The sequence below is a fragment of the Oryzias latipes genome, chromosome 7 (assembly GCF_002234675.1).
Source record: "Oryzias latipes chromosome 7, ASM223467v1".
Classification (NCBI taxonomy): Eukaryota; Metazoa; Chordata; class Actinopteri; order Beloniformes; family Adrianichthyidae; genus Oryzias; species Oryzias latipes.
Window position 1 is genome coordinate 6,089,704 of NC_019865.2, and position 23,854 is coordinate 6,113,557.

The 23,854-nt window shown below is 39.4% G+C and overlaps 1 protein-coding gene across 4 annotated transcripts in view; it reads right to left on the reverse strand.

Annotated features, from left to right (window-relative positions):
• Positions 1 to 226: 226 nt before the first annotated feature.
• LOC101167118 (protein bassoon) overlaps positions 227 to 23,854 on the reverse strand; it is a 99,805-nt gene continuing 76,177 nt past the window's right edge. For 2 of the 4 annotated variants that reach the window (XM_011476825.2, XM_023956416.1), the window contains exons 5-16: positions 23,496 to 23,657; positions 22,815 to 23,071; positions 20,985 to 21,921; positions 16,104 to 18,597; positions 14,797 to 15,288; positions 13,222 to 13,574; positions 11,783 to 11,876; positions 11,029 to 11,160; positions 10,827 to 10,882; positions 10,029 to 10,161; positions 8,917 to 9,011; positions 227 to 6,227 (exon numbers count right to left, since the gene is read on the reverse strand). In XM_011476825.2, the coding sequence (XP_011475127.2) occupies positions 10,842 to 10,882; positions 11,029 to 11,160; positions 11,783 to 11,876; positions 13,222 to 13,574; positions 14,797 to 15,288; positions 16,104 to 18,597; positions 20,985 to 21,921; positions 22,815 to 23,071; positions 23,496 to 23,657 (4,962 nt within the window). In that variant the 3' untranslated portion in view covers positions 227 to 6,227; positions 8,917 to 9,011; positions 10,029 to 10,161; positions 10,827 to 10,841. Of the gene's footprint in view, positions 6,228 to 8,916; positions 9,012 to 10,028; positions 10,162 to 10,826; positions 10,883 to 11,028; positions 11,161 to 11,782; positions 11,877 to 13,221; positions 13,575 to 14,796; positions 15,352 to 16,103; positions 18,598 to 20,984; positions 21,922 to 22,814; positions 23,072 to 23,495; positions 23,658 to 23,854 lie in introns of all 4 variants that reach the window. The other 2 variants (XM_023956418.1, XM_023956417.1) reach the window with 2 other exon arrangements.

The following is a 23,854-nucleotide window of genomic DNA, read 5'->3' on the forward strand; positions in this document are numbered from 1 at the left end:
AAGCACGGCTCGAGCATTCCCGCTGAAGACTGATCCAGAAAAAATCTTTATAAATTTAAATGTTTCAGATCAATCAAACTTTGCAAACCCGAAGACAATCCCAGTTGTGAATAGGCATTTTATAAACAAAATAAAACACTTATCCTGAGAGGTTAACTTATCTTTTAAATGATCTCAAAAGCTCACTTTGCAAAAAAAAAAGAAGAAAAAAAAACACACAGTTGGGTTGTTTTTATTTGTCTTTTAATTTTCTTCCTGATTGAAATGTATTGTAAGGTCATAATTTGTCATTCATCACATTACATGGCATGATGCACCAGGTCTACTACACTCATTTACAAGAGGGATACACGGAAACATACACAAGGTTTTACAATGGGGAAACAGGAAATTTAGCTCATTGCACTTACAACAGTGAATGGAACACTTTGTGGTCATTTTTAGGCTCACAAGCTTTTTCTGTTTTTTATTTTCTTCCTTTTTCCTCTATCAGTTGGATTGTTTTATATTTCCCTTCTAGGCATCTTCCCATCACTCTATAGCACCTATTGCCTTTCTTGCCGTAAACACTTTAAAATCAAAATTTAAAAAAATCACTTGGAAGCCTGAATGTTTTTCCCTTCTTTGTTTTTGTTGTCATTTCATTTAACAAACACAACATGTATAGAAATTCTACACAGACCATTATGATATTTTTCATATCCGAATACAGCACTTCATTTGTTTTTTGTTGAACCGTCCGTACGAGCCGGCAACATACGTACACAACGCAACTTGTCAATTATTACTGCTCGTTTGTTATCTTCACCCACAAAAAGCACAAGTTCGGCATACTCCCCTGCTTGTATCGCCTCACAAATGCCTCCCCTGCATATGTGTGTGTGTGTGTCAGTGTGTGTATGTATTGCAGCGAGTTAACATGTTTAAGATTTACACGTTTTACAGGACATGCCTTGGTTTTTTGTTTTTTTTAATGGCATTTACAGGTCAGTCAGACGTGGACTCCGCTCTGCTCTTGTCTGGTATTTACACTGGGAAAGAAGATGGCAGTCAGTGAGGTGGGGCGTCAAGGGGGGAAAAAGTGGATGTAGGAAAGGGGTGGGGAGGGCGTTTGGGTCATTCACGTTATCTTAATGAGTCAATGCAGGTGAAAGATGGGGAATGAAACGCTCCCGGACGGCTTTACAGTGATTCTCACAGATGCTTACTTCTGCATTCAATTAGTTTTCTTTTGTTTGAAAATCTCTCTGTGGTTCTGTACACCGACATCGACTGTCTTCCAACATAGAGCGGTGACGCTTAGTGCAGGCATCACGCCTTTTTTTATTGTATTTTTTATTTTTTGGTTAAGGAAACGTACAATCACAGACAGCCTGGCTTTCCTTTGAGGACTTCAGGCTGCAGTTACATGCAACAAATTTGATCTGTCTACTTCCTGAATCATTTGAGTAAAATGTGAGTTTTAACTTCCTTTAAAACATAAAATGGCAAAATTCCTAAGCTTAATGATCAAGAATTCTCTAGTTTTGACCTAAAAACCACAAATTATGGTTTTATTTTGTTTCTATTTCAATGAATGCGCAACTTACAGCTCCTGATACTGTGCAAGTTTTTGCTTTTTGAAATCCCTCACTGATGAGCTTTAGATGAGTCTTTGATTAGCTTTAATTTTTTTAAATAGTTGTGCTTCAAAAAACCCTTAGAAACCAGGCCGTGGCTTTGGGGTTTCACCCACTGCTGTGATTTACTGTGATCACGGTCCTGACGGTAAGGCCATTGCTTTCCTGGATGTAGACATATCCCATACAGAGCATAGACAGAGATCATGACTGGCCAGACGGCAGTAACAGAATGGCTTTCATCAGTAACCAGTATTTTAGTATAAAAGCCCTTGCTGCTATGCATATTTAAGTTCCCTTGGGGTGGCTGTAGGAGCAGAAAGCAAGGGACGTTTCCACTTTCCAACACAATTCTTTTCGACGTTGTTGCGGTTGTGTCTCTGGCGTGTTACAGACCCTCTCTGCTTCACAGCCGATCCCAACTGTGCCACAAAGTCTTTTAAACTCCCAAAACCTGCCGGAGTCTCTTCACTGCCCTCAACACGATGCTGCATTTTACTGTGTGCTTTCCTGAGGCAAGAGTGATCATTTTATTGAATATTTTCTTGGTGTATTTTTTTTATAAACTTCCAAAAACATGCGACACACAATAATGGAAGTTATCTACTTGGGTAAATATATTTATAGTTTACTTTGACATGTAGTTCTAATCTTGTTGAAGTCACTAATCTGGCGGCAGTGTACCTGTGTGGTCACGTCTTAAAGACTAAAATGGAAAATAAAGATTTAGGCAGAGCCAGAATAATGCGATTATGGCAGTTAAACTCAGCATATTTAAAAAGAATAAATAAATCAAAGGTACTTTAGAATAGATGTCTCTGTCTCTCTCTCTCTCTCTCTATATATATTCTTTTTACACATCATTTTTGATCTGCATCAAAAAAAGGGGGATTTAAAATGTATGTGGTATGAATAACAATGTGTATAAATGTAAAACAGCACATTCATATAAAAAATATCACTGTGATAAATACAATTAACAATATACTCAAAAAATGCTATATTTTTAATCTGATTGTTATGGATGCGCATGAATCCAGCAATAAATAAAATCTCCTTCAACATATTCTCTAACTCTATAGATTTATTTCCCTCTATATTCTTCAGTGCCAGGCAGCTGTCTGTTTTATTTCATAAAATAAGTTCTTAAATAGATGATTTACTTAAAACTTCCTACGAAAATATAAATATTGTTTATTTCTATGCCGATTGGCATCTTTTGAAGGTAACTAAGGATAATATAGGGGCTATTTTCATACTGCATGAATCTGTTCTAATCTGAATTTCTATAACCTTCAGATTTATCCGTCTGTGGGTTTACAGAATATTTTTGGATCAAAGTTGATTGTAATAGAAGGGGTCTGAGACCCTTAAGCTCTATTTGATAGAATTTCATTGGCTTAGGAAAGAATACTTTCAGTCGTTAATATATTTAATTGAAAAAGGTGTTTATCCTAAATGAGGTTTTAATCTCAACATTCTTGAATTACCAGAAAACACTCAAACAATCCTGGTTCTTGTTGTCATATCACTTTTACCTCATACCACTGACAGTTTTAGATACTTTTACATTAGTTTTATCATCATAGAAATATAGTCAAAACCTTCAAAGACCTTCAAGCCTACTGTAGTGTTCACTGCTGTTAAAAAATAATGCTTCTCTTCATCAAGTTGAAGGTATTTTTTCTTTTTTCTCGCTTTAAGACATTTAAATTGGCTGTTCTAAAGAATAAGTACATAGTTTGGAACATGTTTTCCTCTTCATTTCCTCTTGAAATGAGGAAGTGATTGAATAAATGGCAACCCACTACTTCTTTCCAGAACGGAAGCTGGAAGTATGGAGGCCTCCTTTTTCAGCACATTGGATTACAATTTCCACTAATTAATTTCAAGCGTTGTCACATTTATAAAGGCAATGATGCAGTTTTTAAAAGATATAAAATAATAGACCCAATTTTTCCAGCGTAGGCGTCTTTGGCTCCCTAGTTCAGAGGAGATGGGACCCTGATCAGGATTATGTGAACCCGTTAAGTATTCCTCCTTTTCTGGAGTAAACTAAAATTATGAGAACTGAGGAGTCATGAACAATGATTGTGACTTTTCGTTGCTTTTCTGAAGCCTTTACTTCCCTGCGTTACTCTTCAATCCAAATATGACTCATTGCATAGAATGACTGGAGATGAGAGGTCGCCTGGATGAAATCGTGTTTGCCTGGTTTTCTTTTCCGCATTGGATGAGGGTTGTTAAATACACACATACACAACTCCCACACACATACATACAAACATTAGCAACAGAACAATATAGAGGTGACTGAGGTTTTCTGCGCTGGGCGGCATGCGAAGTTTCCCAGCGAGCATTCACACAGACAATATACAGCAGAAGTTTGTAGGTCGTTCCGTCCGTTGCGCTGAAGGCCTCGCAACGATGGGCCGGAAGGAGATTGTGTCCTCAGAACCGTACCACAGATCCCACAATGCACTGCAGGAGCAACAGCAGGGCAAACACTAACCTGAGAAGTTTCCATGACAACTGACAGTCTGAGGTTGTTGTTTTTTCTTTTTTTTTCTTTTTGAGGGGGAGTTGTGTTACAGGTCTAGACTCCAACACGATAGAAAAATCAAACGTAAAAAAAAGGCGAGTGACTTTGTGACACAACCATGTGTGTTACTGTTGGTTCCTCAGTCACATGAGTGCGGTTTCTCGTTGTTGTTTTTTTTCCTGTTCGGAAACATCAGGAGTGTGCTGTCACGTGCACAGTTGAACAAGTGAAGACACATGCTTGCACACGCTTGCTTGAGGAGTTTGGTTTTTTTGTACGCTCCCAGTAAATGTCCATCTTGGAGGATCAGAAGAATCCCATCAAAAAGGCCAAAGCCCCCACAGGTGATGAAGTCAGTCCTCCACGGAGTAACTGCTTAGCTTTTCGAGGCCTCTCTGCTGCCCTGCAGTGCTTCAGGTAAGTCTCCAGCTGGCTCATGTGAGCGGCGTATCACTTTGATCCGCTGACTGACCACACCGAGGTCTCACCGTCAGTTGGAGTCGAAGATCTGGATGGTACCAACTTTGCCAACATCTGATCTCTGCTGTTACTGGACAGCAGCACAATATTGGAATTCATTCTGTGGTAGGTTTAAGTCGGACTTGAGTTGAAAATTGGGAGTAGTAAGTGTGACAAACAGAAGCAACACATTTCAATTCTGTCAAATTCTAAAATGACACCAAATTGTGCTATTTGCTCTCTTACCTCTTAATCTATTGCTTTTATGATGAAGTAAAAGGAATTGAGGGGTTGAACTCAATAAAAAGTTTAAAATAAAATAATAAGTTTTATCACAACTATAAAAGAAATACTAATTGAAAAAATATATATAGATGAATCTCTTTGTAGATGCTGCTCCAGCAGTTATTACTTAAAAAAGGGACATGAAGAAAACAATCACACGACGTAACAAAAATAGTGAGACTCTCACTTCAAAATAACACGTTTAAAAATGATTAAGGCATAACATAAAAAACAGGTAAAAAACAAGAAGGAAAATAACCTAAGAAACTTCTGAGAGCCAGATTTGTCGAGCAGCTGAAGAGTTACTGCAGGTAAATGTTGTCTTGATGGCTTTTGAAAGGCTAAAAGGTACCTCTACCACACACAGCTTCATGCTGAAAACCAGAACAAACAAAAAAAAAACCACAATAAACAGGAGGCTCCTCTTGTTTTTACAGTTCATCACTTTGAGTTGCTGCATGAACGTTCCCTCTTTTACAACACCAATATTTTTCTCCAACTGTCTTTATGGCCTCTGTTTAGAAATGATGAACAGTGTAAGGTCTTGGATACAAAGTCCCATGCGTTCCTACATTTTTTGTGTGTGTAATCCACTATTTTCTTCTCTTAAAGACATTGCAAGTAGTAGATTAGAATTAGAAAGAAAGAATCAGCTTTCAAGAGGAGAAAGGACACGGTTCCAACCTGGAATGTAGAAAGAAACAGGAAGCTGTTGACAGAAACACACAGACGCAGCTTTTTGTCGTCAACATGACATTCCTGTCCAGCTTTATCCATGACTCAAGATCCTTGTTCGTGTTCAGTGATGCTATAGAGGTCTTTCGTACCAGAAAAACCAGCGTGTTTCGACATTTTCCACACTCTGACTTTACTTAGAGAAGAGACAGAAAAGAGGAGAGGGATGAACTGCTGCCCACGTTCTTGTTCTGAGCACGACTGTGACACCAGAGGTTCCTGCAGGCCACCGTACTTTTGCTAAAGCTGTAACTTCCTGCGCACCCCATCAGGAAAAAGAAGCAGCACAATGGCGTTGTCAACATTTGAGAGTAGAAATGAGGATCTTGACCTCCCTCCACTAAGAGGGCAGAGTCTAGTTTGGTCGGAGGTGTGATGTAGGTTCATCCGGTGTTCATCTGCTGTGTATGAGTGGCTCTCACCGCCGGCCAAATTACGACAGTTTTCCATGGTTTGCTGCTCCAATCTGATCTTTCGTAACGAACGGGGTGGACATTGGTGGCTGATGCAGGTTTTTGTTCCTGGGATGAGGGTGGCTGAAGTAAAAGAGCCCACCGGTGGTTGGATGTTGGCTTGAACTTACTGATCTACAAAGACAACAGAAACATTTGGCATAATGTAAAATACTGATCAGCAGTGCATTTTTTTAAATTATTTTAAAGGTGTTCTTATCTCTCCAGAGTATCAGTTGCCTTTTTTAAATAATAAATAGCAACCTAACAGTTTATAAAATTCATAACAAAACCAATTTGAACAATTTTAGTGCTTGAAGCTAAAATATAACCAATTTAAGTAATTCTGCTCAGCAATTTACTACAAAAATGTTTTCTAATGTGAAACAAAGAAAAAAAATGTAAATAAAAGCAAAGATATTTCAAAATAAATGAAAGTTAAAAAAAACAGCCAGGCAGGGTATTGAAAAATCTATTTGATGTTGAAGTGAAAGTAGTCCTCCAAATAATTCCTTGTTGAAGCAGTAGAACTTGACTGTCAACTGTTTTTCACATCACCGTAGCAGAGTTTAGCTGTTCCTTATCAAGTTTTAACGCTCCAAAATCAGCTGTTTTTCTGTTTCACCTCATGACTGTTTCAATCGACAGTGATGATCATCAGCACCTGTTGATCAAGCATTTGACCAAAACCCAATGAAATCCCTGATTTTGTGCATGTGTACCACTAAGATTTGATGCTGGTTTGAAGGCAGAAGGTAGTTAATATGGATTTAATTTCGACTTTTTTTTTTTGCTCTGTAGTTGGCAAATAAATACTTTAAAAAGAAAATCATAGTGTTTATCTAAATTTCTTTAGCATTTGTTTCACATTTGCTCTCATTCTTCAGCGCAGTAAACTGGATTTTTGTCTTTTTACTGTCGATTTAATGCCTTCCAGTTTTATTCCCCGCTGTGCCTGACCCAGAGTAAGAGTTCCAAACAAGCTGCACAGCACCAGACCTAATCTGTTCCAGTAAAACACAGGGTCCCAAAGGTGCACAGACACAATCAGGGAGGACGAGATGTGCAGGCAGAATTTAGGTCTACAGTACGTCTGTAATTTTTGTTTTAACCATTTATGGAAGGTTCTAAATAAAGTTATTTATAAAAGCCAATAATCGAAATTATTAAATAAATCTTACCTAAAATAAATTGCAGATTTTACAAATTTTGTGATCTCAGCTACATTAGACACTGAAGTGAAGTGAACTCAGTCCCTCTATTGAATGAAAGCACCACCAAGAACAAATTTGCTTGAAGAAAATCCTCCAGAGTAGAGCAGGGTTTCTTAAAACATGCTTCAAAGATCAGATCTTCAGTTGTGAACATGTTTTCTCTAACAATATCCTTCCTTTATCAGGAGGAGGAAAACATGCAAGACAAGTAAAGAAGAAAGGAAAAGAAGATCTTGATGTAGGAAGGATGACAAAGTACAAGCGAGAAGACCAAAGGAGGATAAGTGTTTACAGCAGAAGTGATGTGGGTGTCCTGCGTGAAAGAGGCACAGACAGAGAGCGTTGTCAGCACTCAAATGAGGTCCAACAGAGTGTCTGGCTGCACAGGACACACCGACACTCGGGACATCTCATTAGCAACATAAGCAACGCTGTACGACCAATGTCACCTCACAGGCTGCCATTCTGCTCACAGGACTCTAGAGTATCAAAGCAGAAACATGTTTAACAGATTTCTGCAAAGACCCGAGACATATTCTTAACCAGGAGGCATAAAATGAGCTGACAAACTCTTTGGAAAAAGAAACTCAGGTTGACAAATACATATTGGACTTTTTAGGGAGCTGTAAGAAGCCGTGCTGTTTCGGATGTTCCTAAGCTTCTGTAGCTCATGTTTAGTCTGATACTGCCTGTTGTAGTAATAGTCACACCAGGTTAGAGTTCATAAATATATCCCTGGACTGCAAGGACCATGTTGTTGTCACAATCATTCTTTCTTACTGCTAATTTGAGCAAAAGTTTTGCCCCCTGTGATGCACTAAAAACTTACCAAAATATGCACACACTTAGGTTGTGTCAGAATTCCTTCACTGCTCACTACCTAGAACACTATAAAGTGCGTTCGCCATTTTGTAGGGTTGTCCAAATCTACAATTCCAATATCGAGTGCTCTAGAAATTTACCAGAAGTCTCTATGAAAAACCAGTGTGCACTGATGCTCACTGATTGGTGAATGTGGACCAGGATCCATTGCGTTGAAACACCAAAATGTTTTATTTCAATCTATTTCTTAAATAAACAATCAATGTTTTTATCTTCAGAAAACAGTGGGTCCATAAATAATTGTCGCTAAACGCTCTTTTGTTGGACAAAGACGGGGAAGCCCTGAACAGGTTGTCAGACTGTTGCATGGCCACGTGCTCACATACCGCTATATCGGGGCAATTTAGAGACGTCAATCAACCTAAGAAGGATGTTTTTAGACTGTGGGAGGAGAAAAACCGTACATGCACGGGGGATAACATGCAAACAGAGACAGGACCACACAGATAAGACTTGATTGGGACTGGGGTTTGAATCAGGGCTTTCCCGCTGTGAGGCAAGTGTGCTGACCACCGCTGTTCTGGATTGTTTTTTTTTCCTTATTTTCTAATGACTATTAGGAATTTTTAGGTTTTAAATGTAAAAACTGGGGACAAAATGACAAAATTGTGCTTTCTGTCATTACTAAAAATGTATGTTTAGCAAAGGGATGCTGATATTTTACAGTAGTTTTTTCACAGATGAAAAAGTATTTTTCAAATCCAATTTGCACATTTAAAGAAACTTACTGTCTGGCCTGTCAGAGAGCTGCAGGTTCTCTCTGGCAGTGAGCTGTGCTCAGCTTCAAGACATGAAGTTTCCGGAGGATTTCAGTCCGTGTTGGCTGCAAAACAAAAAAGTTTTATTTTAGTTAAAGTTTTTTTTTTTCTTTCTATTTAACTAATAAATAACTTTTTCAATTCAATTCAATTCAATTTTATTTGTATAGCCCAAAATCACAACAACAGTCGTCTCGATGGGCTTCGAAGTAAAACGTAAAAAACTTTACTTTTAAATCAAACTTTTTATTTTATAAATAAAAGCCTGAACGAGTCCCTTTAGCTGACTGAAAGATAAAAGCATTTGATGAAAGTCTGAGGAATTACATTTAAAGCATTGACAAATACACAAACACAAGAATATTTTTCTTTTTGTTCCTGTTTGTTTAGCAACTTTTAATATTTGTGTGTATACAGCAATTTTTTTGTGGCTTTCATTTTTGTGAAAGAGTGAGACTTTATAGAAATACAGGTAGAGAAAATAAAACTCAACTATCTCAGACAAAATCTGGTTGTTTATTAACATTGGTTAATAAAAATGTTAGAGTTTTTTATTGTACACAATGCGGCTTTGCTCTCCAAAGGCTTTGAAGCTTCATCTAGAAAATGTGTGCTGCTCCTCCTCTAAAAAGGCAAGGCAGTTAAAATATTTGAAGGAGCTTTTATACATGGAGACTATTTAAAGTGCTTTAAAGGAGATACAAATGCTCTGCAGCATGGGAGGAATCGTAATTCATAAAAGTAGAATTGATAAAAAAACAAAAAAGTATATTGAATGAAGCATTTGTCAAACTGAAGAAGTTACTCAGGGTGATGCACCTCCACTATTGCTTTCATGTGCATCATTTGTATTCATAAAGACGCCTCAATCCAAATACTAGTAGCATCCTGGAATAAAAAAGGATTTTGTCATGTCAACTGTTTGTGACATCCACCTTTTTCTCATTTGCCTTTTAATTTCTATGCAACCAAATGCAAAGTTAAGGGAAAGAAAACAACTTTTGCCTGCAGGTGTTCCAAAGTAAGCTATTAGCTTGAAATTGTTTTTTCTTTCTGTCTCAGTAATAAAAGTTGTTACTCACCAGTTAACGCAGTTCTGCTCTCGCTTTCCTCTCTCTTTTTCTTTCTCTCTCAGTAAAGAATCAGCAGAGGAAACTTTGCAGGTTTTTCTGGTAAGAGGCCTCATCACTTTTTTGTTTTTATATTTTAATAGTCCTGCAAAAGCATGAATATAGTGTTAGTGTTGTCAGAAATAAATGTAAACCCTAATGGTGTAATAAAATTGGACACTGATCAAATTTCATTTAAAATGAACAAAACTGTGCCATAAATAAAAAGATTTTTCTGCATTTCTTTGATGCAAACTTCATCATTTAGCATTTTGTTTTTACTCAAACATTCCTGCCCATTTAATCAAACCAAAAGTGATTTTTGCAAATGACGCAAGTCACATTTAAAGAACTGAACTAAAACTAGGAAAAGGAAACAAAATCCTAAACAATAAAGACATCCACTTCACAAACTGCCTGTTATGGATAAATCAGTTTAGGCTGCCCTTCAAGAGCCAATGAGCAAGATGTGTTTATCCCTCAGCGGTGCAGCAGCCTTTGAAGTGGAACCACCTCAAAATGTATTTTTACTCCAAGTATTTCCCAAAAAACGGTCAAATGTATTTAGAGCTCTTTGTTCATGAATCATTGACCAGAACACCGCCGGCTTCTGATTACTTCATACTTGGGCAAGCAGCAAAATTGCTTTTAGCTTTTTTAACCTCCACTTAAAATGCGAAGAATGTGGCACCGTTGGTTCAATGACTGATTTATTATCTGAGAATTATTGTTTTTTTTTGAAAGTGTGACAAAATAATAAAGCAGACACACCTTAATGTTGTTACCTCAGAAGAGAGAGGTAAACTTTTTGCCAAAACCGGAAATGGCTGTAGGGAATAAAAGAACCAAAAATGTAGAAAAAACAGCCTTGTAATGCATTCAAAGTAGGAAAATATCAGAACATTTTAGTACACATCAATTTCTAAGTGATAAATAAGTATAGATTTAGAATGCTTTTTTGTGTGTTTTCTACCTTCTCCCAGTTTGCCAGCCTGCTCTGCGGCTCCTCCAGGCAGGATCTTTGAAAACATGCCTTCTCCCTCCATGCCCGGCTGACCGGCCGCTGCGCTGCCAATTCCTCCGGGTCTAGGAGCCGCCTTGGAGCCTGGACAAAAAAGCAGATGAAGAGGGGGAGAGTGCCAAAAGGAGTGAAGGACAGAGAGAGTTGAAGAGTCAGTGTAGTTGAAATAAAAGCGGGAACTCTGTTAATGAATGAGGAATGGATTTATTCTGCTATAACAGGTTTTAATTTATTTTATTTTTTTTTATTTTTTTTTTAAAGAAAGCAGTAGATATAACTGCATGAATATTTTCCTCCCCTGCTGTTCAGATGGCATAATCGTCTGCATCTCATTACTCTTTTAATCATTTGGTCTAGTAGACTTCCTGTTTGCTTATTTTCCTCCCTGAAAAACAGGAATATTTCTTGTTTTTAAAGAATTTACCTATTTGGTAAAAGTAATTCGGGCATGAAAACGATCCAAGATTAAGAAAAAAATCTCAAAACCAAATTCCAAAACTAATTATGTAGCATCTTGGCACTCAGAGGGTAATCCCTGACCATGATGTGACTCCTTCTGTTTTTTACCCCATTATGAGATTAACTGCAGATAATCTCAGATTATATACATATAAAAAAAACACAAAACTGTTGGATAAATCAGATTTTTTTTTTTTAAACAGAAGATGATGTGAAAGCATGTAAATATATGGTGGGTGTACAGAACCTATTCCTGTTAGTGGGGGTCCGGCGGTCTTTGAGGCCATGATGGGTGCAGCTTTTGCGCCGATAGCTGTTGCTGGAGGCGTCTCGATCTTCGTCTGCGGAGAGAAACGCCCATCGTTTAGCTTCTATTTACAGTAAAACAGTTGGATGTCAAGAGTTAAAGTGATAAGTGTTATGTAATCTCAAAATGACACACACACACACACACACAGGACTGATGTGTTTAGTCAAAAGAAAGCTGAATGAGAGAGTAGGATGGGGAGCAGAACGCATCACAGAGGAGGGACAGAGAGATTGAAAATGGCACAGAAGGCTGCTTGTGTTGTGACAGTTTACTGACTGTTGACTAAATGAATGATGCGTTTCAGCTCTGTTAGCTGTCAGACCGAGGATTCCTGCTGCACAGGAAAGGATCTTCAATATCTGGAGCTTGGTTTGAAATCTTCATGTATTCAAGCTAAAATTGGTAACAAAGACGAGTAAAACCTTCAACTTCTAAATTAAGAAAAATTACCAGTTAATCTAAACTTTATAATTAAAGTTAAATTTTTTAACCCTTTAGCCTCAAAGGGCATACAAAAGTAAAAGCTTTCTCTTTTTGCATCAGTAATTGAACAAAACTGGATACAAATAGCTTGCAATGTAATAAAAGATTTGCAGCGAATGACAGAGGCGAATGACTCGTGATGTTTACAGTTGGAGGCAGATAAAAAAATAAAAAAAGATAAAAAATACAAACTCCAAACAGAAAAGATGAGCTGGAATTCAAACCAGGGACTGTTAGGTTTGAAACTCTGCCTGAATCAAGAAATCGTCAAAACTTTATACGGCTGAGCCCAGTTTCCTCACATCAGAGCTTCTGCTTTGCTCAGACTCAGAGACTCGTCGATTAGGGAGTATTGACATTTCCTGTATCAATGTGAACTGATTACGGCTCAGTGTAACTCTGCTCTTACTGTCTGACAGATGAACTGCTGTGGCAGCAACAGTAAGTACAGTTTTAGAAGAGATGCAAACCAGGCTTTTCCCAATATCCATCACTGTTGCACTTTTCTAAAAAGAGAAATGTGCATCAGGGAGAGCTGAATACATTTGGCCAACAAGCCATCATTTCATTTCTGTCTTTCTGAGTCTTTTTCTTTGAAAAGAGAAATTAATCTGAATTCAGTGTATTCAAATAATTGTCCTTCAAGCTCCAGTAAACAAATTTCCATTAACGACATTTCCTTGATCTATTTTTTTTTAATTGCAGGGCAAATCTAACAAACGGAAGGGTTTGTAGAATATATATAAGAATAAATCTATTTTTTTTTTGTGGAAAAAAGGATATCTGTAGATTTCTTTGTATAATCATCGATAGTCACAGAGTTAAATGTTACTGCTTGTTCAACATCGTTTTATTTTGTATTTTCAGTCCTGATTCTCCTCTCTTTTGCTCACCATGGATGACGGTGTGGTTCCTGCTGGACCTGTCTGCCTAGCCTGGCCCATCGGTCCACCTGCTGGTCCCATCTGTCCTGGCTTGGCCTGACCCTGACCCTGACCCTGACCCAGGCCCACTCCCATCCCCATGCCTTGTCCTTGGGCTGGGGTCTGCTGCTGAGGCCCAGTAGTTGTCATGGTACCAGGTTGACCCGGTCTATTGGCGGATGTTTGGGATTGCTGCTGGAGCGGCGTCCTCTGTCCTTGAGTTCCATCTGTCTGAGAACCTGGCCCACCTTGTCTCCCTGATCCTGCAGGCCCACCTGCAGACCCTTGACCCCGCACAGAGCTGCTACCAGATCTGGAGGAGCCTGCATGGAGAAAAAAGGAGGTAAATATAAAGGTTGCACAATGTTTTTTTTTTTGTTTTTTTTTACCAAAATAGAACCTTCTCCAAAAAACACCAGAGGAGTCGATGGAGTTTAAGGTCAGTTAGTACACTGTACAAAATAACAAAAAATGTGTAGACTTGTGTTCTCATTGCAGTCAATGCTGCTGTGATTCGTTTTCCTTCTCAATTGTTCTGGAAGATCATCTGTACCAACAGGGTTCAACACTTAAAAACAAAGGCAAATAAAAAATGAAGCCTATTTATTTTATGAGGTGACTGCAGGAAAAGCAACTCTTTGACTAAGAGAGTTTGCAATGTTGATAAAATGATGAAACTGATAATATAAATTTTCTTTTTTGAACTGTAGCACTGAAAACACATTTTGTGTGGAGCTTTGGAAAACATCATTCATTCATTTAGAGTCTGCTGTTTAGGCTCTAAATGGATGGGTTTAAATCTTAAACAGCTCTAAATCTGTTTAGCCTTTCTTGTATCTGTTTTATACATATACAAATATGTATAGAAGATCCAACATTTTTGTGGGATAATGGACAGATTCCAACTAATTTCTTTGCTTTGTGTGTTTATAAAGAGTAATTTCAATGGATATTTTTGTTTCTTTCTAAAAATGCCAGTTAGTACAAATAATTGAGGGTTAAAAAATGTTCCACATCGCTTTTTAGTGTAATAATAATGCTACTTTAGAAAACACACAAACAGGCCTGAATGAAAAAATAAACTGTTTATAAACCTGGACACAATACTAAGATTTGGTTTTACACAATTGTTTTAAGTGTCTAAAACATTTGGGGTTGGAATTAAATGTTCAATGATGCTTTGCTACTCTCAAGACCACTGGGATGGCTTTCCAGTTTCATCTCCTTTTTTTTGCAGATTTTCCTATGCTAACTCTTGCACTTTTTTGCTAGTTTTTGTCTTAGTATTAGTTCTTAGCAAATAATTGACTTTACATTATTAATTGCTCTGATGCCTATTTGTAGATTTTAACTTATGGAATTTTTAATGTTTTATCTCAAATAGTCTGACTATTAAGACTACATAAATTTATGTTTTTGGTAAGTGCCAAGCCAATAAGTTAACTTTATTTTTTCTGTTCTTTGCAGCACAGTTTTCTAAATATCTCCAAACCTCTAAACTGAAGTTACTTGATTTTTTGCAATAGTGTAATAAGAAGTGCATACCTGGTGGTTGGCCCTGCATGTCCACCGGACCTTGGGATTTGCTGCGTGAGGACCTGTGCGGGTCTCCCTGCCTGGAGGACCTTTGGCCATGATGGTGTCCTGATGGATCCCGATAGTCAGTAGAGTGATACCCCCCAGACCTTGACTCACCACGCCTTCCTGAAGATGACGACCGTCCTGAGGGGTCGTGACGCATCAAAGGGTCTTTAGGATGCCCTTTAGAAGACCTTGTGGATCTTAATTCATCAGAGTGGCGTGATGACGAGTGGCGGCTAGAACTGCCATGATGCCTGTGGTCACGGGAAGATGAGTGTCGCCCTCCTTGGCCATACTCATCCTGAGGCCACAAGTCCTCCTCAGGAGGCTCATCATAATCATGATAGGTGTGTTTGACACTGTGCCGACTCCTCCCAGATGAGTGGCCGCTGTAGTGTCGAGAACTGGAGCGTGGCTTCTCAAACCAGTCTGTTTCTTCCTGGCCCAGATGGTAGGCTTTGGAAACCGAGAGCAGATCACAGTCAATCTCCATGTCGTGTGGAGACAGCGGCATGCAGGCTGAAAGACGGAAGAGGGCGGGAGGAAGACAGATTGCATGCAAAAGAAAATGGTGGGTGGGAAAGAGAAAGACAGAAAGGCAAAAAAAAATAGTTTTACATCCATGCAGTGCTAATTTTAAAGGTCTACATGATACAATACACAACAATAGAGAGAACATGGTATGACACAGCAAAACTGTCTGCTGCAAGCTGGGTTTTTGTTTCATTCAACCAATTAACAGACCAGACAAATACAGCAAACGTATGCAGCAAAAACAACTGCTTTGACAACATCTTTTTTTTACACTTTTTGAGAAAGTAATTTATTTCAGTGAGGATATAACAGATTAGGTCAAAATAATTTATTAAAGGACAGTTTTGCAGTGTAGACACAGATTTCTTAAACATAATACATAAACATAGCATACAGGCCACAACAGTAACACCCTGTAAAAGACAAAAAACAAATTACAGTGCATCTGTTCTGTGCAACTGGATTCAGACAGTAGTGAACAATATTATGTCCACTCAGAAGAAACCATGCGAGTTTTGGACAGACAACTGGACGGACTGGCGAATGGACGAACAGGCAGACAGACAGCAGTCTTGGGAAGACGAAAACATTGGCATGCAACATCTATCTCTGTGTCTCTACTGCTGCTTCTTTCATTTTGATAAGCCTAACTTCTGGGTGGGTGGGGGATGTTTAGATAAACGGTGGGAGTAATAATAGATAGTGAGACAGTGTGGGAATTCAGCTCCCACATTTACCTTCACTGTCTGACACAGCGCAATAATTATCATCTATCATGTAAGTATCATCCGATTTGTAGACATGGGTCCGTGGGAGGTCTCCTATGTGGTCTTGAACATCTGGCAGCGAGTGACTAGAACCATATTGTCCATAATAGTAAGGATGTCTACTGCTGCGACTGTCATACGGGTCGGGACCTAAGCTTGAAGATCGCCCAGAACTCATGAGCCTCCCCAAGGGGCTAATTGGACTCTCCTCCTCAGAGTACTGTCTGGTTGGGTGGCGCCCCCTGTGGCCAGCGCTGTAGGAGCGGTCGTCTCTCTCGTAGGATCGGCTGCGATGCCCATGGTAGTCTTTGGCTGAGATTTTGTCCATGCCGTAGCCATGGGAACGAGAACGGCCAGTGGAGGTGTAGTAAATCCGATCCTCGTCATCCACCATCATACCATAGTAGCGACTACCATGAGCGGTGCCACTGCCGCCCTCGTAAGCACTCCTCTTAAAGCCATAATCCTCCATCAGCTGACGCCCTCGAATGTTAGAGGAAGGGTATGCCCCACCGGTTGTTGAGGAGTAGGAGGCCAGATCTGTTTCCACATCCCGTGCCTCTTCAATGGGGGAAAACTTTGAGATTTTCTGCTCCATACTCCCCAGCTTTCTGTGCTTGCTGCGCTTTGAGGACATGACAGCAGGAGCCAGGAGGCTTCTGGAGAATACGTTTTTCTGTACCCCAGAGCGGATGCTGCCATGTTTGCCGTCGTAGTCATAGTAAAAGGGGAATCCCCCACCCATGCTAGTGCTCACGCTGCTGCTGCCCCCTAGGGGTCCGTGCCTGTAGCTGCTCTTACCCCTGCCATGGTGGTCGTACAGCTCATCCTGCATCGCTGTTTCCTCCTCAGGTGCCCTGCCGTAAGGAGAGCTGCCAGTTCCCCCACGCGCCGTGCTGCCAGTGGTGCTGCTGTGGCCATGGATGTCGCCCTGGTAACGCCCACCGCCGCCATGATGCATCATGTCCCCTGTTGTTGTGCCCAGCCCATCCTTTGCCGTCAGCTCACTTACATCATCAATCATCATGTAGTTTCTTGGAATGTTTTGCTCTAAGCCAGGAGCCCCATACATTCCGTTTGCTGTGCTGTAGGTGGAAGGGCTGTCAACTGGGTGTCCATAGGCACTGGAAACTGTGGACGGATACTGTCCATAGGAGCTGGCAGTAGTGGTGGTGTAGCCATAAGTATTAGCATTGGTAGTAGTATACAGGCCATATGTACTAACTGATGCGGAAGTATATGGACCATAGGTACTGGGTGGCATTGTGGAGTATCCATTATAGCTGCTGGAGACAGGTGCAGAGCCATATGGCCCATAGGAGCTGGCCATGGTTGTTGTTCCTGTGTATTGACCATAGGATGGAGGTGCACTTGAGAAGGTAGCATCTTGGGCAGTTGTTGTCACCACAACTGTGGGGTTGCTAATTGTCTCATAGTTGGTTGCCATTTTGTGCTCAAGATCAGCCAGTGAGGTCTGCCTAGGCCTTCCTGGATGAACTGTCAGGATATCAGCTTGTGGTTGCCCAGGATATGGAGCTGTCTGGCTGGGGTAGGAGGACACAGCACTAGGATAAGGTGAGCTGTGGGTGGGGTATGGGGGCTGACCAGGGGGTGCAGGTCCAAAACCTGTGGGTCCTGGTTGAGGCTGAGGTGCTGCTGGTATTCCCAAGTCTGTCTGGGGATATGGGGGCTGAGTTTGAGGATAGGTGTGGGATGGATATGATGTTTGGGACTGGTAAGAAGGTCCAGGAGGTGGGGCATGGCTTTGAAGAGGTGTGGGTTGTGGCAATGCCTGTGATTGGGATACTGTTGGATAGGGAGGCTGATTGAATGTAGATGATTGATATGGAGCACTTGATTGCTGAGATGGTGCTGCCGGTTGACTCTGGGGATATTGACTAGAGAGGAAGGATGAAGTTGGTGGGTACTGGCCCCCCATGCTGAGCTCACTGGAAAACTGGCTAAGGGGAGCAGTACTTGGTCTGGTTGTAACTAGTCCATTGGTCTCATGTGAAGCAGCTGCAGCTGCTAAACGCAAGTTGTTTAACTCGCTGTCAGACATGTAATCCCGAGTGTCCCCCATACATCTCAGGTAGGCGATATCTCTTCTTTCCCTCTCCTTAACCAGTGTCTCTTTCCTTTGGTGAATTCCAAGTTCAAGGTATCTCAACTTAGCATCAATCTCTTTCTCTTCCTCCTCCAGTTCAGCTTGCTGCTTTCGTAGCTTAGTGGACTCTTGCTCGACTGCCTTCAGCTCGTGAGTCAAATCTTTAAGGAGGCTGGCTTTGGCGGCTAAACCAGACCTTGAGCTGGGCTTAAGGCTGGGCATGGAGGGCAGGTAGGCCTGTTGGAGGACAGGTGTCATCATGGGCATGTGAGCTGATGGAGCAGTCTCATCTGGAGGAGGGCTGGGCAGGGTTCGCTTGACCTTTCGAAGCAGTGAGCTCTGCTGTAAGGCTGCCAACTAAAGAGGGAGAGAAAAGGGTAGGAAAGCACGGAGGAGTTGGAAATTATGGGGAGTGAAAAAGAAATCATATTTGGCGAGAGGAAAGTAGGAGGAGCAGGAACATTTGATAGGGTACAACAATGTTGTGAAAATGGGGGAAAGATAAGCAATGGTTAAAAACAAGTTTAGGAAATGTTGGATCCAAGATTTAATAAATACAAATCAAAATCAAAAATGCAAATGGATGTGAAGATAAAGCAAAACATTATAAAGAACATTAAAAGGCGGTAATAAATGTATAACAGGTGATTTATGAAGATGATGACAGATGGAGGACAAAGAGAGATTAAACAAACCGAAATGTAACGAAAACAAATTTAGAGAAAGGAAGAAGTGGATGAAGGAAATGGGAGAACAAAATATGTGAAGAACAAACCAAAAGAAGAGCGAGAAGAAGAGGAAGGAGAATAACTCGAAAACATGAAGAGATCAAAGAAGTGAAGAAACAGGCACAAAAATAAGGGACATACAAGGAAGACAAGGAGACACACGTAGACAAACAGAGGACAACAGAAAACAGAAGTGAAGTTCATGTTAGAAAATACAACAAGCACAAAAATAGGAAGATATTTTCTGCAATTTTCTGAAATGATTGCCCGCCAATGTAACAAAAATAAATACAGTTTCTTACTATAGGTCTATTTAGCACTACAGTTTTCTGACATCTATTATTTAGAGTGATTTTTTTTGTATATTCAAGACTGAGATGATCTGAAAATAATAAAAACAACCTCGAAAAAAACCCCATTGCATTTAGGCACCATATACTTTATGCAGAAGAAAATTATAGAGAAAGAACGAACACTGTGGAAAATTTGGAATTTAAATATTTGCAAAATAAATTTATATGATAGACTAAGACAATACACTGATTCATTTATATTTTAAGAAAATTAAAAAAAAAAAAAAGAAATGGTGTACAAACTTTTGCTTTGGCTTTAGATCGCATGGCCACAGAATGGAACTGATGCCATTTTCAAATAAATCAGCAGTTTATTCCTAATATATAAAAAATATCCAGTTAATTTTTAGTAGTATTTTCGCCTGTGCTTTATTTCAAAGTGTAAATCTCTGCTTTTAGTTAATTAATGCATCATTATGTTATATATGTTGTCGTTCATTATGCCTGCTTATGTGAATGTGACAACTTCTACAATATAAGAATAAATAAAAATAAAAGAATACTCTGCATGTAAAAAGCAGGATAAAAAGGACTGATCAACAACTATAAGGCTGTCTTTTGTTATGATTGTTTTGCTACTCTATATCAAGAACAGCATATATCACACGCAAAATAATAAATACGAATGACACACTTTTGTAAACATTTAAAGTTGCGTTTTCTAAACTTGCTCTAATTATAAGTTTAATTATGGATGAATATGCATTTTGTCCTGTAAATATATAGCCACACATTGAAGATTACTTTCTGACAATTAAGTCTTCATATGTGTACAGTATAGGTTAAAAAAATATGTAACCAAATAAATAGGTTTTTAAACCACCAACAAGATAAAGTGTAGCTCATAAACAGTTTAAGACTAGTAAACAGCATGGCTTCATTAAATATACCGTAGTCAAAGGTATTCTTGCATTGGTCTTGTGGTCTTAGTTAAAACATTCAAACAAAACAGAACTCTAAAATCAGTTTAGCCGAGTGAATTAAAGAATTTTGAGGAGAAAAAACTCAAGTCACTTCTTCTACAAAAGCAGTGACATTTACTAATAATTCTGTTCTGTTTGACTGAATTAAAACTACATATAAAACCAAACATAAAATAAGCTTTGTGAAATGGCAGCACAAAAAAGATGCCAAGTGGAATATATTTATATTAGTTTATTTAATAAAAATATATTGAAGTAAATTAGATTCCCTGACAATTTCATTGTCAATAACTTGTTAATTTAAGACTATTATACTATTATCCCCTGGAAGGTAATGTCTTTTTGACAAAATAGGGCCCTTAAAAAGAATAAATGCCAGAATGACTAATATAGAAATTTTAGCGCAAAACTTCACAAATTGTGTTAGAAAAGAAAAAAACCCGCTCTATTAGTACCGGTAAGATACAGTCAATGGTTTCTCCATATAAAATATACTGTGGTCTATTTTCTTGTCTGAGAATCTCGTGTTTTATGTATTTTAGGGTATTTTGTTTCCAAAAAATACCTCATGGTATTTTATACTCAAAGAAAATCTTACTGTGCCAACTTTTTGCTGGTGGTGAATTTGATCATTGTTTAATTTGCATAGATTACTACTACCTGTACACTATTCTTTCTTTTTTTAACATTATTGTGGTACTTTTAAATACATTTTTGTACTTTGGTGTCAACCGCTTTACCTGACTCTGTAATGCTTGTTGTTGGTACAGGGACAGTCTAGCCTTGGTGTGCTCGTCTGCAGTGGGGCTAAGGGACTTTGGGTCCGACATGGACCTTTGGCCAGACTTGATTGGTCGGGGCATTGATGGGTGTCGTTGTGGGGACTCGGCTGTGTAGGACTTCTGCTGCGGTGTGACGTGGGCCTTGTTGAGTCTCTCACTCGACAAAGTGGCCTCTAACAGGCGGTGAGGGGACACTGGCGAGACGGGCGAGTGCAGGACCTGTGGAGATTTTGGAGCTGTCTGCGACTGTCTGATGATGCTGGAGATGGATTCATTGTGGAGGTGGTTGTGTGGCTGATAGTTGATATCAAGTGGGTCGGGCCGCCGTCGCTCAAACTTGGCAGCATTGGCTGAGATGTGCTGCTGTTGGCGTTGCTGGGTCAACATGTCAGAAGAACCAGACTGCTGTGTTCCAGTACTGGTGGAGGAAGAATAGGGACTGATCGTAGTTGGTACACTGAGCTGGGGAGCTACAACGCCCTGTGACTGGGCTTCTGAGTCAGTCTGACATGCAAGAGATTGTCCTTTTTGTGTCCGCTCAGGACCGGAAATGTAGTGAACGATCTCTACTTTGTTGGGATCTGGCATTGTCACATGGATTGACGGGGAAACTCTCCCTAAGTGTTCCACCTCAGTCTGGCAGGACATTTCCCTGATGGTCTGGATTGCAATGCTGGAGGAAACCATCTTGGGTGCTTCACTTTTGGTTTCAGTTGCTGAGGTGGCTGTCGAGGCAGAGTTACTCCCAGCTGCACTTGACTCAGAATGCCGGGAGAAACGGGAACGTCTTCGCCGAACGGGATGTCCTGATTCAGCCTTGTCCTCATCGTCATCTGTCTGCACGGAGCAGTCAACGCTGCGGCCGCGCCTCCTAGTACGGTGACGTATCATATACCTGGTAAGTGGGAAAAGAAGGGTACTTATGTTTTATTATGCTTTCCTTAACATAAGTGTAGAATTATGAGCTGGACATTATCACAGTTGTTAATTTTGTTTTTTAAAAAAAGGTCAAAGCTCCATGCAGGCCAGATCGCTCAAGCCTCCTTCTGTTGTAGTGTTGATTTTAAAATAAACCCTAAATGTGACTGGAACCATCCTGCAAAAATGTTTCAACCTCCAGAAGTTTATGTTTCAAATTCTTCATGTACAATTTTCCTTTGCTGCTGTTAATAAGTGTAAATAAAAAATATCTTACTAACACCCTATAAATTCATTTATAATGCTTGTTAATGTGTTAACACAGCTTTTAAAGGAATCTTAATATAAAGTGTTACCTAACATTTTAACACATAAGATTCTCTAATATGTCATTTTTTGCCGAGTTTATTAGTTTCTCATTTCAGTCTAAATTTCCCAAAGAAATGTGTACTGATCAGGAGTGATACATTATCTAATGTTTTATTGCTGAATTATTTTTTGCTCATGTTTTTGGACTAATATAGATCATTTGGGATTTTTTTTTTTTTTATTATCATCCAAAAAAAAAAAGTTGATTTGAGGAATTCCTTTTGCAATAATTGGTCTTGTACTTATCAACAAAATTAACTTCTTCTGACCCAAAAAATTAATATTTGGGGTTCAAATAGTCTTCTATAAGTTTTCTTTTTTGAAATCTCTGTAGACATAACTTCATAAATATATCTTAAAACTAACTAACTAGACTAAAATAGGTTGCTAAAGGTTAAAAAAGTTAGATTTGATATTTCCACTTTGCAGAATTGAGCATAAACCACCAAAGATTTATTACTGTATTCATATACTCCCACCCACCTACAAACAGAAACATACCTCTCCTCTCCATCTTCGTCATCAGTTTGCACACAGCTATCCACAATCCTGCGGGGGGAGCCATAGAACACCACACCATCTCCATCCAGATTATCTCTGCTTAACCTGCTCATGGAGCTGTGCTTCCTAATGCTGGCCCTGGCCTCCATGTGGTCCTCCTGCGTTCTCAAGCACATCTCCGAGGAGGAGTTGGGGAGGGAACGGGAGCTCATCTGAGAGTCTATGTAAGGGTGCAACGGCTCTCCGTTCACATCCAGCTGTTAAAGAAATGACATTTGGTTTAGGAAAAAGGCTCTGAACCAAATTTCATTTCATATTTTGATGTTAAAACAGCCACAAAAAAGGAGAAGGGATAAAATACTAACACAGAAAACAAAATCAAAGTTGGGTACATTTCCATTGTTACAGATGATGTAACATCAAAATCAGTGTTTATGTAACCTTATTTAGAGTGATAGCTGTGTAAGAGATTAAGTCAGCAGAATTGTTCAAAAAGGGAAAAACACAATTACATGAAATGTATTGGAGGAGTTCAACTTCTAGCGCTGATTCACATTAAGATCCAGAAAATGTTCTGTATATAAATTTTGAGCATTCCTGATTAAAAACAGTCAACCAAAAAATTATTTACAAGAGGTAGTTTGCCAAGTTAAGTTCTACAGCTGTAAAAGTCACATTCACCTGTATGTTCTGTGCTGATTTCTGCCTCTTCTGCTCTTCTAGCTGAAGCTGGAGCTGCTGCTGCAAAGACTGGATCTGATCGAGCTGGGCCTTCTGCTGAGCCAGCTGCTCCCGCTGCAGAACAAGTTGTTTCTCACGTTCATGCTGTTGATGCTGAAGGACCTTAAGATACAGATAGAACTCAATAAAGGGGTTTGGAGAGGTAATATAGGAAAGTAATAAGGACAGGAAACGATAAAACGACAACAAAAAAAATGAAGAATGCATATAGAACAACAAAAAAGTGATCAGTTCTTTTGAAATAAACTTTAAAGATGCAACACAGTTTGCAAAGTTCTTCAAGCTGAAGATGTCATGAG